General features: G+C 45.2%; 1 protein-coding gene across 1 annotated transcript; it reads right to left on the bottom strand.

The window, feature by feature from the left end:
- Positions 1 to 544: 544 nt before the first annotated feature.
- mettl16 (methyltransferase 16, N6-methyladenosine) lies at positions 545 to 16,626 on the bottom strand. Its single transcript, XM_076139428.1, has 10 exons — positions 16,463 to 16,626; positions 15,656 to 15,799; positions 10,004 to 10,191; positions 9,560 to 9,700; positions 9,336 to 9,451; positions 9,059 to 9,201; positions 6,452 to 6,521; positions 4,869 to 4,958; positions 1,820 to 1,993; positions 545 to 1,730 (listed from the first exon to the last, which is right to left on the bottom strand). Exons 2-10 carry the CDS (start codon positions 15,781 to 15,783, stop codon positions 1,101 to 1,103), a joined length of 1,680 nt encoding a protein of 559 aa, XP_075995543.1. The 5' UTR covers positions 15,784 to 15,799; positions 16,463 to 16,626; the 3' UTR covers positions 545 to 1,100.
- Between the last annotated feature and the right edge of the window lie 720 nt (positions 16,627 to 17,346).

Raw genomic sequence — 17,346 nt, 5'->3', positions numbered from 1 at the left:
CATTACAGTAACGTCTACTTGTTAGTCTGCTTTCAGACTTTGTGTTCTAAAAACCATTTAAAAAATAACTGTAAAATAAGAGGAATCACTCGGATAAATGTTGTGCAGGTTAGAATTCCACATTTGCTCAGCTTTACTTAAATAATGCTAAATCCCCCCTCCTCTATCAACTTTAATTTGTGTCAGACCAAGGATCACATTTAATTATGTCCATTATGTCCTGTGTGTCAGTCACATCATTTTTCCACATGACTGAACTTTCTCCAGGAACAGGAAGCACAGAGGCTCCAGGGACTTCCTGCATGACTCAGCCGGACTGTGCGCATGAAAAAGAGTGTAAAAATGCCACAGCAGCCAGGCACGTTGAAATCACAGAGACAAACACAAACCATCTCCTACAGAAGGCTAAACTAAAGACTTTAACATCACAAATCATTGCAGAATAATGATCCACGCATGTATAAGACTCATTGCCCTCCGGTGGCTGATGCATGACACTGCGTCCTAATAGAGGAGTCCACAAAAGAGATGCACTAACAAATCTGATTTTAAAATTTTATTCCAAATGTTTGGTTGCTAAATCTGAGCTCAGGATGTTCCATGTTCAACCATTTAAAAAAAACTGTACAGGAGCAGTTTTAACATCAAACCGTGATTATAAAAACCACCAGGAAAAGATGAATCCTACTGAGGAGAGTATTTGAACTCTTGTTTGTTAAACTGGAACTTGGGTCCAAAATTACTATTCTTTTTTTTTTGTAGACAAAGTATTGTACCCTACAATCTTTCTACAAGTATGTAGAAGTAATTCACGGTGTAGCTTTGCCTTATCCTTGAAATGTTTTTACAACATAAAATACCTACACAATGAAGAAAGAAGAAATGACATACTGTGATTCAAATGGACTCAAATTCACGTCTGCTCACTCTTGAGTTATTTGGGCATGTTAACATCTTAGTTGGAGTCACGTGTGGACACATGATCGCTGTCTGGAGTGCCCATAAACGTCACTGAGGATTCAGCTGTTGACAGTTGCTCAATGCAGAATCTTCAGGCAGGAACTCAACTTCCATGCGGTGAGAAACATAACTCTGCCCTTTTAAAACTTTGCCACAGACTTTAAAAGTGAGTTCTTCAGGAAGGTGCACAGCTGGTTCATCAGGTCTTTGTTCTGACCCTCCACCCAGTGGATCTCCACGGCCACATCGCCCTCCTCCAGCATCACGTTCAGCATGCACTTAAACAGGAAATGTTCGGGGCTTGGTGGACGCTGTGAGGGGGCCTCCACTGCAGCAGGAGGAACTTCCTTTGGGCCCACTTCCTGTCCTGCAGGCTCAGTGCAGGCGAGAGACTCCATCACTACGCCTTCATCTGTTGCATTTCCTGTGCCCCATTTCTGTCCTCCAGTCAGGGCTTGTTGTTCTTCTTCATGCTTCTCATTTGCAGAGCTGCCATTGGCTGTCAGCTCTCGTTGATCCTGAGTGGACGCCGTTTCATTCAAAATGGCATCTTGCATCTTAGCGTTTTGCGAAGATGCCGTTTTTACGGAAGCAGCTGCAGCCGAAGAAGTTTGAGAGCTGGTTCCAACACAAGGGGGCGCTCTGGGCAGCTCTCGCAACTGACGATTCTGTTCACGCTTCTTCTGGCGCCCATGGATCCATGTGTTTTCCACGGCGGTCAGAAAGAGGCTCTGCTCCGCCTCCCTGCATGGGATGCGTTTGTGCAGCACCTGAAGGAGGCAAAACACTGCTGCATTACTGCATCAGGACTGTCCCTTGGTCTACCAACCCACACACCCCAAGCCCAAGTTAATCTTACCCTCAGCTCGCTCAGTGAGTTCTCCAGCAGGGCGGTGATGGCGTTCACGGGGCCGCGGGCACGGCAGCCAACTGCCACCGCTTTGGCCTGCAGCTCTGTTAGCCCCGCCTCTGGGAGAGTGAAGGACAGCGGCTTACGAGCTTTCTCCAGCTTACGTTTCTTACTGGGAGGAGACTGAGACAAAAAAGGCAGAGACGTCAACTAAACTTACTCAACCCAGAATCATCCTACTAAACTAAGGCAATCACATAGCATAACTGAATGACTAAACAAGTATTATATTTGGCCACCAAAATTGTTAATAATAATGATAACCAATAATAATAATGACTCAGGGCTGCTTTGCTCCTATACATGATACTGATCTTATCTCAACAACGCACCACCAGCACGTCCTGTGTCTTTACCCTTCTTATGAGCCAAAGTGTTTAGGGTTAACGTGGACAAAATCAATATTAATGTAATCAGAGAATCACAATAGTCTCCTAACAACCGTCAACCTCTAGGTTTCCTGAGAGTGGATACATCTTCATCATTTCACTTCTCAGCCTCTCACCATTATCAAACTATTCCCATGATTTTTCCAAAACTTGAAAAGGAATGGAAAACAGACCGGACCAGATTCTTGACGACTCCGGCATTTTCATGACCATAGAAACCGTCAGTGTGTGTGAAACAGTTTGTCCATACTTTTTCTTATTGGAGATTTCTATTGTTTACATCGATCACTAATCATTAAATACAAACACTTTTAAGTTATGAGGGTGTCGAGAGTGGCATCGGCGCAAACCTAAAGCATGTTGAGCATGCCCTTCATTGCCACAAGAGGGCGCCCTCTCCATTTCATTAGCATGAACCTCGCTGCTGCTGGTTGTGTTTTTTGAAAAACCAGTTAAAAAAACAAAAAAATCAAACCTCACTAACAATCGAGCTGCAATGGCGGAAAAAACGTCACAACCTGTCTACATCCCTGTGAGCTCGGTGAGAAGGGGCGTGGCTCTGCGGGTCTGCGGTCTGGCTGAAACCGTGACACTGCAGACAGCTTGGCCGGCTGACCTACAAACAGCAGAGGAGGAGCAGACAGTGACCTTGACTCAAACCTGAGCCAAGCCTTCAGTCCGTCCTAGTGTTTATCATGATGCTTCCTCATTTGATGTAAGGATCAATGAATGAACGGATGATTTAATGAATTAATGGATGAACCCTTATGGATCCATGAACACAAATCAAGGGATAAGTTGTTGTTTTTTAACCTAAGCTCCATTATGACGCTCTATCATTCTGGTCTTCTTTCGTCTTTTATCTACACCCTTAGCTTCCTCGCTCTGAAAGCTCTTCAGCTCATTTGACAACAAAATCAATAAAATCCATCAAGGTAAACCCGCCTGTTTGTACGTCACCTCCTCGACAGCATACAAGGACACACACACACACACACTGTCAACATGCACAGACATTCACACATAATCAGAGACAAAGGGCAGAAAGAGACGTACACACACTTTCACACTCACTCCACTGTGACACTCTGCAGCTCTTTCACTCCATTATTCATCCAACTTACCCACTCTCGCCGCACACATGTTCACACACACCCACACACACTCACGATAGACTTTACATAAACAGCTTGGTTGTCTCTCTGTGCGTAATGACGACCCAAGCGTAAAATCTTGGCCTCGTTTTGACTGCAAGGACAGTAAAAACCAACAAGAGTTGTTCAGTAAGATATCTAGGGACATGGAGGCAAACATGATCAAATCACTGAGCCCCTCTTCCCGTCCTCATCACCCATTACCTCACAGTGTATCCCCCTAAACCCTGCTGGTGCCTTACTGAACCCTGGGCCTTCATTAACCCCTCCTCGTCCTGCCAGAGGCCTGCATGAGTCACACGTTGCTCCAACAACACCAACACCACCAGTGAGCCGCCGCGCTGTTTTCCACCTTTATCTCCATCGTCTGTTTTCCTTTGCATGTCTTCAGGAGGACTACTGGGACTTGGCGGGGGTATTAACTCCTGGTATTGAGGAGGTTAAATAGGTCACAGTCTGAATGCATGTCACATATACCATACGATATGTAACATTAATGAGGCGCACAGACACGCAACAGACCTCAACATGGGCACACACGCAGGCAGAATCAGTCAGTCAACCACGCCACGACTTCTGTCATATGACCACATGAGCACACACACGCACTCACACTCGCTTGGCAACGATGCCGAGCGTAAACGATGGTGGATTGGTGTGAAAAGGGGGGGGGGGGGGGTCGCAGAGGAAAATGTAGGCCAATGTTTCTGCTCAGATGCTTTTATGCTGAAAGGACAACAGCAAGAAACGCAAACTGAAACAGGAAGTCACCAAACATCATTTTTCTTATTTGTCCTTCAGTCCTTTTGTTCTCCCGTCATGCTTCCTCTTCATCTGCAACTCTCACTGTCCAGACCACATAATGGCACAGTGTACGCACTCATTCCTGCCCTGGCAACTGTTGCCTGGTTACTGTATGTTAAAAGTCACACAAACGTCTCCATAGAGGGCAGATTAAGTGGGTCTAATGGAATGAGCTGCAGGGACGGAAGGAGGACATCGTCTAGAGACAACAACAGTACAGAGGCATCAGAAAGACAAGGGGATGACCTGCTCAGCCTGAAGGGGGCAGTGTAGCTACAGTGTAACCAGAGGCACAACAGGCTCAGAGTCCAGTGGACACTAAAGCAGTTACTTTTCCTCCTAAGCATTTCAGTGATATCAATCACTTTTCTATCACGCTAAACACTGTGGAACCTTCAATCGCTCTTCTCAACACTGACATGTTGGAAACGACAGATATACTGTGACAATCTCCATGTGATTGATGCGTTTGCTCGCCCATCACAGCTCGTGCTTGTCTTGCCTAAGAAATGTAAATAGAGCTCGTTGGCCTTCTGAGACGCTCTTGTTATGACTGATGACAGATTATTATTGGTTTTATTATTAATTTAACAGTTTTACTGAACCAGCAAACACCCAAATCATTAAAATTATACTGCACCATAGACTTACCGGCACAATGACATCATCATAGAAGCTCCAGGCCAGAGCCCAGCGCATGGTGCGTCCCTGACAGAACTCTGTGTGTGTCACTTTGGCCACCTGAGAACAAAGGGAGCGGAGTCAAATTTAAACAATCAAACATGATCAAATCTGCTTCAATATAGCATATCTGTGATGTGATGATTCATTTTCCAAAACAAAACCTGGCCTGGAAAACACATTTCCAATTTTTCCAGGATTATCCTGACAAGAGAAACCCTGGTTCTTGATTTGTGTGCAGCAAAGGAACGCGCTATGTCGGCACCGCAGCTTCTGGCTTCAGCACGTTTCACATTCCTAATCCCGGGTGAGAAAATACAGAATCCACTGCGTGAAAACGACACATTCACACATACGGCGAGAAAACCAGTGTGAAAAAAATGGGCCACTTACAACTGTCTCTAAAGACAGCTTCAGTAAAGATGAGGAGGGTACAGGTCACTAAGCTAAAGGTCCGAAGTCAGGGGCACTGAATCTGAGACAGACATGAGTTCAGATACGGAATTAAAAAGGCAAGAAAGTACACCGAGAAGAAAGGGACAAAGATGAGTAATGTGTAAACAAAGCCATAGTGTATTAACTGAGCTATGTTTACCTTTTACGCGCATCTGTCTACCTGGCTACCCGCCAAAGCCGCACTCATGCTGATGAGCAGCGGCGGAGGAGCTCGCCATTATTTAGGATAAGATGAACTGTCGTAAACTGTTCCACTGTGAGACTTCAGCCTGCGATCCACTGTGCTCGGAAATCAGAAAGAAATCTGACCTTCGAGGTGGAAGAATGCATTCACCACAGAATTCCCAATGAGAACCTCAGACAACATTCACCTTGCCCAACATATCCAGCATCACCACCCGGAAAATAGGAACGTTGCTCTGGGTCAGGTGTGCTCATAGACTCACATGACTGATGTGGATATCCCTGGGTAACAAGTTTTTCCTTTATACAACTACATAAAACAGCATCACCACAAGGGGGCATCATTTCACAGTGTTGAACAGGCCTCTTGGGAGCTTTCTATTGGACAAACAGCGTTGGTTCATCTTCCTGTCCGAGTCAGTATTGGCAGCACAGCCCTAACTCAGTCTTTGCAGGGGAGGGGCTGCACATGCTCCGCCTCTCACCCTGTTGGAAAGCATGTTGAAAGGATCATGGCTGCAAATCTCTCAAACTTTATGAGGAAAGGCTTAATTTACAAACAAAAATGTGGAACTTGAAGAGAACTTTTAGTGTTAAAATTTATAATTGTAGAATGTGAATATTTGACTCATGTAAAGATATTATAGAATTGAAATAAAAACAAAATTCTAATGTCTTTTTGATGCTGAGGGACAGCAGGGGCTCGGTATACCAAGACCAGCATTAAGATTCACTATGAGATGGGAGGCAAAGCATTGACTAAACAGGCCAGTCACACCTGCATTAAGGGGATGCTGCTTCACGTACAAGTTGAGATCAAAGAGCTGTGTGTTTGTTGTAATATTTATTAACTGCAGAGTGTGTTTGTGTGTTTGGGTGGGATGCCTTTGTTCTGAGTCTGGCTGGCTACTCACCCCTTGCTTCCTCAGCTCCTCTTTCAAAGGCGCCAAGCTGCATTTCTTCCCCAACATGCAGCTGTACCACCTGCAGAAACAACAATCCATATGAGTCGGCCATGCGTCAGCACATTAAAGCCTGATGGCTCAGACCTGGAGTCCTCATCACAGATCAGATGTGTCAGGGGCACAACAGAGACTTTAGTAAAAAAAAACATCCGGGTCCGTGCAGCCCGCAGCAGAGAGAAAGCTGCTTTGAAGTTGTTCCCTGGAGGAGACTGATCAATAGCCACTGCTGTGCAATAAAGGAATGAGGCTGTTCTTGATCAATAAGCAACCTATAGCGTCTGGACAAAGCAAAGTGAGCAGAGATAAACACATCGGGATGTCAGCCCGGGGGGGGGAAACCGGCCAATCCCCACAAATCATGTCAGGATGTGCCCACTTCAGTATACTCAACTAAATTAAACTGACACGCTATACATTTATAACAGGTATTGATCTGAGCCGGTACCTATACAAACACACTCAGTACATCGAGACATTCATTTGGAACGTGGCAGAGCAGCTGTGAGAAAGAGGTCAGCAAGCTTTTAGGCTCCATTTGTACAGAAGATTTGGAGAATAAGATTTAGTTATTGTTTTCCCAAGATAACAAACAGTAGCCGATCATGTTCTCCAGTTCTTGAGGAAAGATGAAGATGCATGTTCCGTACTGTACATCGCCAACAAAATCAAATCGGGCTTAAGACAGATCGCAAGTATCGATTCTTCATCTGTGCGACGATTCACAAATCATTTGAAAGATAATACAAATAAAAATCGCAATCTATAACCAAACTTCTTCTTCCTCTCACGCACACAACCAAACATTTATAATTTACTGATTTGCCAAATGTACCACAGTGATGGTAAGCGTATGGTGAAACAGTGACGCTGCCTTCCCAAACTTCATCCAGCACTCAGCTCTGCTTTGCTTTAGGAACTCCTGAGCTGCTTTTCATTCTTCCTCCCTGCTCCTCATTAGAGCTTTGTCAAAGGTTAAGATGTCTAATGCTGCTGGTTGGTTTAATCTGAAATTTCAGGGGAAATTCAAAGGAAAGCTTTCATCTCTCACGATTTCACCTTCCACAGCCAGGAAGACAAAGAGCGAGGAAGTCAATCAAATGCTGAACAGCCGTCATTTTCCTGACTTGTTGTTGCAGAAAGGAGGAGAACCCACGACAGCTTCCCTCTCCCAGCATGCAAAGTGCACCTGCATTAGGATCCCATTCACACTGCATTCATGCTTCTCTCCTAACATTACACATCTGACGCACAGGCGTGTGATTACAACCTGATTAGCATTAATGCTCATTTTCATATCAATGGCGTTGAACACTCAGAGAGAATGTGACAAGTAGAGAGTATTTCCTCACTTTCTCACTGTGCGTGAGCGTGTGTGGGTGGGTGGGTGTGTGTCTGTGTGTTACATTCGTAATCATGGTGTCTCGCCCCCATCTGGCATTAATTACAGGTTAGATTTGTTGGAAAAGAGAACAGAGCGAGGCTGTGGGTCGTCTCAAAGGACCAATCAAAGGAGCTGACTGGGTTTCCATGGACACCTGGTTGGTTCCGGGTGTCTCAGCATGCCCAAGAGAGAGAAAGCCAGCACCAGGTCGGCACAGGGTCCAAACCCCAAACGTGACACAGGAAGCGGGTTCATTCTCACTTTTACTCATCCACACAAACGGTGTGATTAACAAGAGCACACACCTGTTAGTGTGGCAGGCACACGGGGGCCGCTCATCTTTCAACTGAAGCGTGTGAACAAACAGTGCTGCACACACACACGCACAAACACACACAAACTGCGTTCCCAGCAGGGGTTCGGGCAGGTGTGGCACGTCTAATCAGGTTTAATAGCTGCTCTGGGTCTCTCGCCGTATCCGCGTCTCGCTCTGCTGCCCGGTGACAGGCCTGGTCACGGGGGAGGGTGGAGTGACGGGCACTCTCGGCGACGCGCCACCCGCCCGCCCACCCAAATGCATCTGCTCCCCCGCGGGCCCCCGGATGAAGCTCAGGACCAGCATGAGCCAGAAACATTAAACCAACTGTGGCTGACTGCTCCATCACCACAGCCCCATCACTGCTGCTCTCATCTGCAGCTGCCACCATTAATGGATTAAAAATGCACGTTATGGATTATTCATATTCACTCCAGTTGTTTAAGGTCCATATTCATCAAAGTTACCATCAGCTTTGTGTCACATTAAAGGGAAAAGATGCTTCCTCTCTTTCGTAATCACTTGACCTTCAGTAAAGTGTGAATTGTGTCTCTCCTGCTAGTTTGTGTGCAATTCCCTCCTCTTCATGTCCTGGGAGTGGTTCAGCAAAGCATACGTCCACATTAAACACCACAACTGCTCACTACAGAGACACTTCCTTTCCCGTCTTGCTGCCGCCTTTGGTCTTTGTACGGACAAGACAAAATTGAGGTGTTCTGCGAGTGTTTCCCTAATCATTTCTAGTGTCCATTTCTCTGTCCGTGGTTACGCCTAAACATTATCTATGCACGACCCCATTGACATGTTCATTGACCCTCTCAGGTGTGATGTAACCTGTAACTGAAGCTCTCTGCCTCACCTCAGGCGTGTTTTGAGCTGTAAGCTGTCGTGAATGATCCTCTTGACAAACTCCAGCTCACCGCCCTCAGCCATGATCTCCGTCACCCCGCCTGTGTTCACTGAACTGGGGGGAGGTCGCCGCGAGTTCCTGGAGTTCACCCCCTGAACACAAAAGCCAAGGAAGCCAGAGATTAGGATAAAACCTACAACCACTGTGTAAACAAGCACAGTAAGATGTTGTTCTAATGCAAGGTTTATCTTCTAATTGAAGCAGTGAGATGTTTGGGAGCGCTCGCCTTCGCCTCCAGCTGGTTGGCGAAAAACGGAGGGTTGCACATGCAGAAGTCGTACACGATGGTCGTCTCTTCTTTCAACGCGTCCATCAGACATGTCTTCTGGGGAACTTTGACGACTGAGAGAAGAATGAAAGATTGATCAGATTTGTTCATAATCAAGCGCCACACGTCCGTCCGTTAGAATTGAGACTGAAGCGGATTTGTAATGCGCATCGCTGGCTGACCTTTGATGAGTGCAGACAGGCCGTTCTGCTCCACGTTCTTGGTGGCGTAGTCAAAGCAGATGTCGTCGACCTCTGTGGCTAAGAAATACCAACCGTTCATCGTGGCTCCCAACAGGGGGTAAATACAAGAAGCTCCGGTGCCTGAAAACACACACAGGTTCAGACATAAACATCACTCATTTGTGGGCAGAACCTTCATGATAAAGTAAAGGTTCAGTCAGACGTCTAATGGGTTCATAACACTGCCGATTAAGTTCCAAAACTCACCATGTCTTCAGCTATTTCATTCATATTTCTAAGCAATAATAATCATAATGGGGCCTTATCAAATCTCTATCTCATTTGTCTGCAGTGTTTTAACTTCTCAGGCTCTTGCTTGACTTGTCAAGACTATGACGCTTTAGGACAAAGTACAAAAAGAGAGAGAGGACAATGTGGCCGTACCGATGTCGATGCCCCTGCGGAGTTTCCCCTGGCCGTCGATGAGGTCCTCTACCCAGTGGATGTAGTTGAGACGCAGGGGGACGGTGGGTATGAGGCGCTCCAGAGGGATCTGGATAGTCAGGCCAAAGTCCTCCTTCAGCAGGGTACATGTGAGCGCTCGCACAGCCTCGGGCTCTTTGAAATTCACACTATGGAGAGGAGCAAAAACAGCGTCAACAAATCAAGCTTCTTTATCCTGACGCTAAACCCTGGATTTGCGATGAGAAAGGGAAGAAGATTGACCTGAAAATAGAAAATACACAGGAAACCCCCACCATTTAAGCATTACAATACTCCTTCATTCATTCATTATGTACCATTATGAAATTACTGTTATAATCCTGCTGTGGACCCGAGGCGAAAACACATAGAAGACGTCCAAGAAAAGAAAGACCGTGTGACTCATTTTGAGCTCAGCTTGTATTTTTGAAGGTGAGCCTGTTGCGATAACGATGTATTGTTATGTAGCTTCACAGTCGATTTTGCGATAAAATGTTTGGACAAAACACAGGTGTTTCACAAGCATGTAATCACACACACACACACACACACACACACACACACACACACACACACACACACACACACACACACACACACACACACACACACACACACACACACACACACACACACACACACACACACACACACACACACACACTACAAAAACTTGAAATATGAATTAAATATAAATATAATAATTTGAAAATATGGCATGTTACAGCTAATCCAAACTAAACATTTCATTTCAATTGAATTTTGCCACTAGCTATACCGACCCTCATTCTTTAGCAGACTGCACTTAACACAATTCTTCATTAATTAACCCTGTGCTACTCCAGTCTGCTGCAGCTGTCTACACACACACACACGGGCACACAAGCAGGCGTGTACACACAGCTGGAGTAAAATAGTGAGATAAGCAGCCCCATCAATTTACAATCCCTCGCTAATGACGGTATAATTCACATTTCTAACACAACTAAGAACTCCCACTTATTCCCAAATCCCAGCCACACACAGACACACACGCGCGCCCGCACACTGCCGTCCTTTTCCCCTGCATGTTTTTAATGATTTCAGCTGTCACAAAAGCAGGCATGGGTGTGGTAGAAAAAGAAAGCGTGGGCGAGATAGGTATAATTAAAGCTTCGCCGAGCACTTTCGCACCTCAGCAGATGTAATTAGACACTTCCCAGTGACAGCAGCGTCTGGCGCCTCCCAACTTCAGTGTGAGCAGCTTATTCCAGTGTAAAAAAAAAATTAAAATAAAAAACAAAACACACTGCTGGTAGAGACAAAGCTACAAACACGACATCCAAAGAGCAGAAAAGGCACCCAGTCAGTACGTTAACATGCATGGTGAAACTGTGATTATGCTCCGATAAAGCCAATGTTTTCAATCGTAACCATGACAACAAACATCGTAAATTCATTCTGAGTAACTGATCTTGGTTATATTGCAATTGGCAAGACATGCATTTTCTCACATTTCTGTATTTCTACCAAGAAATATGTTTACATTTTGTTAATAGAAAGAACGCAGATATTCATTTCACAAGATTTAATTCGCAAAACGATAAAGGAAGCAGATTATGTGATTTAGTCGTTACATGTTGGGTTTTATTGAGCTTTAACGTTTTCCTACTGATATGAGTGCTGCTCAGCCTTTCAAAATAAAAGCTCCTTTCGCCTCTCCTACATTTCCTTTCTCCTTAGAGGCATCACAAGATCAATACTGTTCTGGCCAGGCCTCTATATTTAGCCCCTGGCGAGCCTGTGTGTATGCATCTATGGTGCCGTGCGAGTGTGTGTGTGTATGTGCAGCGCAGACCAATCATTCCCATCAGCAGCACGGTGAATGCCCCGTCTCCATGGCAACCCCACTTACTGAACAGATGAGGGGAGCACGCAAATCCGGCCACGCTGGAGCAATGGCTGATGCCAGACGAGAGCGTGAGCGCGCCCGCACATTACGCTCCTGCTGCTGCGCGGTTACGTCGCACCACCGCTGAACGGCACGCAGCGTGGGACAAACTAGTGCTGGGAAAGTTCTAAAGGGGAGCTGAAGGCTGAATAGGGTCAAGCGTGAGGAAGAGGCTGGGATCTGAGAGAGAAGCGTTACACTGCAGGTACTGAGGTTCGATCTGTGCCGGGGAAACACAACAAGGGTGAAGGTGTGATAATTAGGAGATGCTAAGAAAATGCTGCATGTGTATGTGTGTGTGTGTGTGTGTGTGTGTGTGTATATATATATATGGAGGATGAAATGATGAGTGGGGGAGTTGAAGAAGCATTTAATGTGCTGAGAGGCAGAAAATTCCACAGATCAGCTTCACACGGATGAGCAGACGAGGAGAGTTTACTGCTGAGACAGAAGGGAGACCACTCCACACACACACACACACACACACACACACACACACACACACCTGGCTCCTTCCACCTCTCTGCACAGAGGTGACCTTCGCCACACACACACACACACACACACACACACTTGACTCTGATTGAATCTTTTTCGCTGATTAGCATTAACTTCACTACGTCTGCTTACTGTACACTGATTTTTGCCCGTGCTGCGCTTACAGCAAAGATGCAGAGTAAGTATACGTGCACAGAATGGACAGGAGGGACGACTGATAACTTCTGAGCCTGAAAGGAGTGTGAGAGGGTTATGATATAATTATTATTTTGTTGTGTAAATATCATTTTGTGCCTTTTAGTTTACAAGTAGAGTACTTAAGTTTTCAGTCTTTCAAGTGAAGATCTATCATCTGGTAGCCGTGACAAACTGCAACTGCTGTTGTCATAGCGCCACCATCAGGTAGCTCGATGAGAGACGACTGATGAATTTATGATGAGATGCAGCCCTTTGTGAAGAATGAGCCACGCCCACTAAACTTTGGCAGCCAATCACAGCAAAACAGTCAAGAAAATCAACAAACGTGGATCATATTTCTGTCCTCCTGTCCAAACATTCAACATTTTCTATACAAAATGTTGAATGTTACAGCGCCATCATCAGGCTGACCGATACCAAGCATTATTGGGCTCTTCGCTGGATTGCGTCCAACCTGCACATCAGGATTCATCAAAATCCCTCTAAAAAACTTTGAGACACCCTGCTATCAGACAAAGCAAGACGTCCTTGGTGGAGGTATTGGGGTGGATTTGGGATCAGGTTTGGTTTCGAGGAGGATTCAGCAGAGGAACAGAAACTGAAAACACGTGTTGTAAAGGTTCTGTGGGGTCACTCAGGTTTGCATCTATCAATATGAGTTTCCCATCATCATCGTGATCATAATTGCTCTTTACCAATTTCTCTGTTGCTGTTAAATAATGCAACGCTATGTGTGAACATTAAACGTTTCATAGCTGAAGAGGTGAAAACCCTCCACAGACCATCGCCACCCGTTCCGTGATAAATATGACTTCCAAATTAAATGTCACCCGGGCTGTTACATATTTAATTCCCTCATGATTCCTAATCCCTTCACTCTATCTGCTTCCGCCGTCTGCTTCCAAAAAATTATGATGACGACAAACCAGCCCTGAGAATATTGAGTGGGGTGGGAGGAGGGAGGGGGGGTTATCTCCTCCCGACTTCCAGTGAAATTCCGACAACATTCCAGTTAAAATCGGTCCTCCTCTGGAACATCCTCGCCTCTGCTATCAGCCCCGCCGCACTGATGGATCCCAGAATGAAGGGGGACAATATCCCTCCGCCGGCCGGCACGAGTGTCTCTCTGAGATTACTCTCATCCCGTAAGTGACTGCTTAAATACTTAAAGAATTCAGCTGGGAATACAAAAACACGCTAATCCCTCCACGGACGGTGGGAGAGACCAGCGGGAGGAGAGCGGGATACGGATTTCTGCAAAGACGCGTGCCAGTCCCCGAGAATGAAATGGGGACAGAAACTCTTCCTCCTCCACTCAGCTTTCACTCCAGTCATCCATCTCCATCCCACCTGCTCCATCCCATCCAATTCAGTTACATTTTGAAAGACTAATGAAGGATAAGTATCAGAGAAATCCTCTGACAATATACAGGAACAATGATGTGGTGCACTTAAGAAATTAAACCAAATTGGGGTCATTTTGTAATTCTTTATCGTGATTAACTTCTTTTTGATAGTGGGGAAACCAGAGAACAAAGCAACACATCTTGTAGGAGGCAGTAGTCGAGTGGGTAGAGCTTCTGCTTAAGAACCGGAGGGTTGCCGGTTCGAGTCCCTGCCGAGGTGCCCCTGAGCAAGGCACCGAACCCTCAATTGCTCCCCCCTCTGCGAAGGGTGGTAATATAATGTAATGTAAGTCGCTTTGGATAAAAGCGTCTGCCAAATGATCGTAATCTTGAAAACATTTCCATATTATACCACTTATCCAAACCGTGGAAATCGCCAAAACCAAAATTCCACACTATTCCACGCTCTGTAGGAAACCTTGTAATTAACACCTGTCACAGATGGACGTGGGGACGGGTCTTTTGCCGCGTGCCCGCCTGGCAGCCAAATGACGTCCGACAAGCCACCGCCCACACAAATATGTTCAGAATGGCACACGAGTGTTCACGCTCACAATGGTAAGGCAGCGCTCAGGCTCAGCTCAGCTGCAGCACACAGAGCGTCGCCATCGCTCATTTCACAGCACAAACAAAGGAGGAGGAAAGCGCAAAACCACTCATGGCAAATGTCTGATTTTCAGAGTAAAAGTCTGACAATAAGGCAGTGTTAAGCACATTGACAATAAGAGACAATGATTTAGAATAGAGATCACACTTCAACATCACATTTCACACGGAAAACTTGAAAATTATCACCACGTCTATAATCTACAGGATTTCTACGCATATTTCATAATGAAATTCCCAGAACTCTCCTTCGTCCCTTGGCACGACAGGAAAATGGAGCAAACAAAGCCATGTACCAACACAGGGAAAACAACCCAAAGAGTATGGGGCTTTGACTTATTTGTCATAAAATAAGAGGGAGAAAGCAGAGGATAAAACGGGGAAATAGAGAGAAACACATTAATCATTTCTGCAGGCATTTTCAACCTCCTGCTGAACGGGCAGGAACGATGGAATGGAGTCAGCTGGGACACGGGAGTGAGAGAGAGTCTGTGTGTGTGTGTGTGTGTGTGTGTGTGTGTGTGTGTGTGTGTGTGTACACATTCAGTACCTCAGGGTTTGTCTGTTACTGGTGAAAGTGTTGTGTATGCTGACCCATTAAATATGTGCAAAACGGGTCAAAGTGCACAGGCCCCAAACATCCTGTTTAAAAATCACTGAGGGGAATCACATCAGTATAAACTTAACTGAGAGCTATTAGAATGAATCTCATGAAAGCACCTCCAAAAGCTGAATTACGTAACTGTTGAGGATGTTGAGATTATTAGGGTTTATTAGTTGCGACTAGAAAAACACAATCACAAGCCACAGTTGGTGCCTCTGTGCAGTTTGTTCAGAATCCTCCTCCAATTCCCCGCAGATTCCCGCTAGACGCGCAATCAAAACCTTTGCTTCTCTAACCTCCAGACCCTCAGGACCTTATACTGATACTGCAGTGCAGTAGTATTGCCATTGTAAGTGAAGTAAAGTACTCACACAGGTCTGCCGGTGAGGCTGGTGTGCACGTGCTGCTGGAAGTCCGGATACTTGGAGGCCAGATAGGTGAAGTCAGGCGGTTTGTCTTTGTATCGGTTCCTGGGGTGCATGGATTTGTTCAGAGCCATGATTCCGGTCCTGGGTCTGGGAAAAAAACAAGCATTCAAGAAATAAGTTGAGACGAAGCCAAAGTTGCGACCCAGAAGTGTCTGGTTGTGAGGAACAGTGTGAAGCAGCAACCCGCCCTGAAATATGAATACACATCACAACACCGACCTGCTTACTTTATCATACAGAACAGATTCAAACTTATATGGAATAAAAATTCATCATTGTCTTTATTCGGATTAACAGTATTATAGGTTAAACATTAAATAAATAAGTAATAATAATTTTTTTTAAGAATACCAAAACCAAAATGTCATGCAATGGGAAACCAGTAAATTTAAGTACTTAAATTAGAAGAATCTGTTTAGGATGTTGTTGTGTATGAATTAATGTTAAGGCCAAGGGCCAAATGTTACAGTTTTACTGGATAAGTTAGTGTTTTACAGACATTATAAACTACACTGTATATACTATGTTATTTAGTTTACCAATTTCTGATCTTACTGCTAATCTCTGTGAAGCCTCGTCAAGACTTAAAGCGGTTCGAAACAGTCGAATTTGTGAAAATACTTCAAGAAATAGAGAAACTTCACAAGTTATCACGGCATGGATTCAGAATTTCCCCACATTGATCACCAGAGCTCATTGGATGCTAACAGAAGCTAGCATGTGGCTAAGCTAAGCGTCATGTCTGCCTACCTGGGTGTCTGGCTCTCTGCTCTCTGGGCTCGTTTACCAGGTTTCCCGTCCGCCGCTCGTTTTATTAAACTGGAATCTGTGGAGAAAGCGGATAAATCACGTTGCCCAAACGTTTTTACTTGAGCCAACTTCCTCCGTGTTGCGACGCCATTGCTCTGCGCCGACACCGCCTACGTCATCACCACACGACGTTGCTCGTGTAAACAACCTGTGGGCGCGTCTGTAGTGTAAATACGTTAATGCCGTATTAAACCTATAATGACTCACTCATGGGACGACAATTAAATAAACATGTTATCTGTGCACTTAAATGACTCAAGGACCTCAACATACAGAAGAAAAGCAAACATAAAGGGAGTAGCCCTCATCACAGTTCATACCTCCATCAAGGCCCAGCAGGCCTCCAGTTATGAAAGTTAGTATCCTCAGAGTGAGAACTGACCGGGAATCGAGCCAGGCCAGTGTTAGATAGTCTGAGAGGTTCTTCATCACGTTCAGTGTGACATAAGTGAATCTAAATGTGCAGATGTGCATCTCTGACTCATTGAAGCCAATCCTGTTGGAAATTGAGAAATTTTACAGCCTGGAAATGGCAAACTTAGCAGGCTGTTTTACCGAATATAATATTATATTGAATATTAAGTTGTCCTTCCTAAGCAGTGTTTTGCAGTGTGTTTTAATTTTTCTGCACTTCTGAACCAGTACCAGACAAGAAACCGCAACTCATTAACAATATGATATAGACTGATTGAGATCTTAAATCGCCAGTTTCATCAATATTCAGATCCGACCACAACAGACAGTAAAACTATCTGGCCCAATTTCTCAAAGAAAGTGGAAAACAAGGATCTCCACCACAGGATTACCACCACAATTAAATTGGT

This window comes from Genypterus blacodes, unplaced genomic scaffold (assembly GCF_046128005.1).
Source record: "Genypterus blacodes isolate CSIRO-AG114 ecotype Tasmania unplaced genomic scaffold, CSIRO-AGI_Gbla_v1 ptg000003l_1, whole genome shotgun sequence".
NCBI classification, from domain to species: Eukaryota; Metazoa; Chordata; class Actinopteri; order Ophidiiformes; family Ophidiidae; genus Genypterus; species Genypterus blacodes.
The sequence above is the reverse complement of the archived record's forward strand: the minus strand, read 5'-3'. Positions and strand labels throughout refer to the sequence as shown.

Bases quoted from the DNA above. Each gene is read 5' to 3' on its own strand.
- mettl16 (XM_076139428.1), bottom strand. From the start codon at position 15,783: ATGGCTCTGAACAAATCCATGCACCCCAGGAACCGATACAAAGACAAA. The intron at 10,192-15,655 runs GTGAGTACTTTA...TCCTCTCCATAG, and splicing joins AGCCTCACCGGCAGACCTGT to TGTGAATTTCAAAGAGCCCG. The intron at 9,202-9,335 runs GCGAGCGCTCCC...TTTTGTGTTCAG, and splicing joins CCAACCAGCTGGAGGCGAAG to GGGGTGAACTCCAGGAACTC.